Genomic DNA, 1689 nt, shown 5'->3' on the forward strand with positions numbered 1-1689 from the left:
TTGGGTGGGGGGTGGCACCCCGGGGAGGCTCCCGATGCCGAAGGGCGGAGTCTGACTTTTGGTGTTGGGAGCCCTGGGGAAGCCGTCCGCGTGGGTGCGTGGGGTTTGGGTAAATGGTAAGAGGGCGGCGGCATAGAGGCCCTTTTTCTTCCCCTTTGAACAAACTTTAGCCACGGAGCAGGAGCTAAGCTTTGGGGTAGATAAGCAGCTTTGGGTGAAACTGGTGAAGGAATAAATGTTGAGATGAAACAGACGGAAGAATAGATAAGATTTAGGGTGAAGTTGGTGGGGGATGAATTTAGGGGAGAGGTTGCTCCTAAGGTCCAGGCACCTGATCTCTGGATAGTGTTTGGGTGAATTTGGGAGCTGGTTAAAGACCGAGAACTCAGGTTACAAAAGTTAGGACTTGGAATGTGGTGATGGGAAGGGGCACGTGAAGCAACTGGGAGTCCAAACAGTCTATGCCCTGGGCTGGGGCTGGGGTGAGGGGACAGAGTGAGGCCGTGGGAAAGTGGGGTGCGGGGGGGTCAGGAGCCTGTTGACGTTCAGAGAGCTGTTGGCCCCGGTGGGCCAGCCCCTCAACCCCTTATGGGTTCTTTGTGCCTCTCCAGCTCAGTAGCGCGGCGGGCAAGGCGGGTGCCATGGCCCTGATTGAAGGGGTGGGTGATGAGGTGACTGTCCTTTTCGCGGTGCTTGTCTGCCTGCTGGTGCTGGCTCTCGCCTGGGTCTCAACACACACATCGGAGAGCGGTGACCCGCTGGCCCAGCCATCAGGGACCCCAACACCAGCGCAGCCCAGCGAAGCCATGGTGGTCACCGACAGTGCCAGAGGGGAGGCCCCAGAAGCTGAGACCCCCAGCCTGAGACACAGAGGTCAGGCTGCACACCCCGAGCCTGGCACAGGACTCCCAGCAACCACTCCACCGCCAGACTCCCCCCAGGAGCCTCTAGTGCTTCGGCTGAAATTCCTCAACGATTCAGAGCAGGTGGCCAGGGCCTGGCCCCACGACACCATCGGCTCCCTGAAAAGGTAAGCTGGGATGAGGAAGGGAACAAACGCCAAGGACTGGGTGGGAGTGATCGTAGACCTGGAAGGACCAGGAGACACTGGAGACTTCCCCCGCGACTCATAGATGAGGGGACCCAGATGCCCAAATCACACACTGTCCTGTTCCCCGCGGAGGAGGGGACCCCCTGGGCGCCATGACCTGGGTGGTGGGAGTGGAGGCAGAGGTAAAGGGCGGGAGTAGTATTCTGGGCCAGGGACGAGGATTGCTCTATTACCCAGGTCCCTCTCTCCTCAGGACCCAGTTCCCTGGCCGGGAGCAGCAGGTTCGACTCATCTACCAAGGACAGCTGCTGGGAGACGACACCCAGACCCTGGGCAGCCTTCACCTGCCTCCCAACTGCGTCCTCCACTGCCACGTGTCCACACGGGCCGGTCCCCCACACGCGCCCTGCCCACCGGGGTCAGAGCCAGGCCCCTCCGGGCTGGAGATCGGCAGCCTGCTGCTCCCCCTGCTGCTCCTGCTGCTGCTGCTGCTCTGGTACTGCCAGATCCAGTACCGGCCCTTCTTCCCGCTGACCGCCACCCTGGGGCTGGCCGGCTTCACGCTGCTGCTCAGCTTCCTGGCCTTTGCCATGTACCGCCCGTAGTGCCTCCGCGGGCTCCCGGCCGTGTGGCTGCTG

At 61.8% G+C, this 1689-nt stretch overlaps 1 protein-coding gene across 2 annotated transcripts; it reads left to right on the top strand.

The window, feature by feature from the left end:
* Positions 1-15: 15 nt before the first annotated feature.
* On the top strand, positions 16-1680 carry TMUB1 (transmembrane and ubiquitin-like domain containing 1). Of its 2 annotated transcripts, XM_005880089.2 has the most exons (3): positions 16-264; positions 612-1030; positions 1305-1680. In XM_005880089.2, exons 2-3 carry the CDS (start codon positions 642-644, stop codon positions 1654-1656), a joined length of 741 nt encoding a protein of 246 aa, XP_005880151.1. In that variant the 5' UTR covers positions 16-264; positions 612-641; the 3' UTR covers positions 1657-1680. The 2 variants fall into 2 exon arrangements, with proteins under 2 accessions (XP_005880151.1, XP_014383717.1); XM_014528231.1 differs by having other exon boundaries at positions 16-1030.
* Positions 1681-1689: the final 9 nt, after the last annotated feature.

This window comes from Myotis brandtii, unplaced genomic scaffold (genome assembly GCF_000412655.1).
Source record: "Myotis brandtii unplaced genomic scaffold, ASM41265v1 scaffold624, whole genome shotgun sequence".
Classification (NCBI taxonomy): Eukaryota; Metazoa; Chordata; class Mammalia; order Chiroptera; family Vespertilionidae; genus Myotis; species Myotis brandtii.

What these genes read in the sequence shown, in the direction of transcription:
- TMUB1 (XM_014528231.1), top strand. Translation starts at nt 642, where the DNA reads ATGGCCCTGATTGAAGGGGTGGGTGATGAGGTGACTGTCCTTTTCGCG. An exon ending in ACCATCGGCTCCCTGAAAAG is followed by an intron (nt 1,031 to 1,304) that starts GTAAGCTGGGAT and finishes CTCTCTCCTCAG; the next exon opens with GACCCAGTTCCCTGGCCGGG.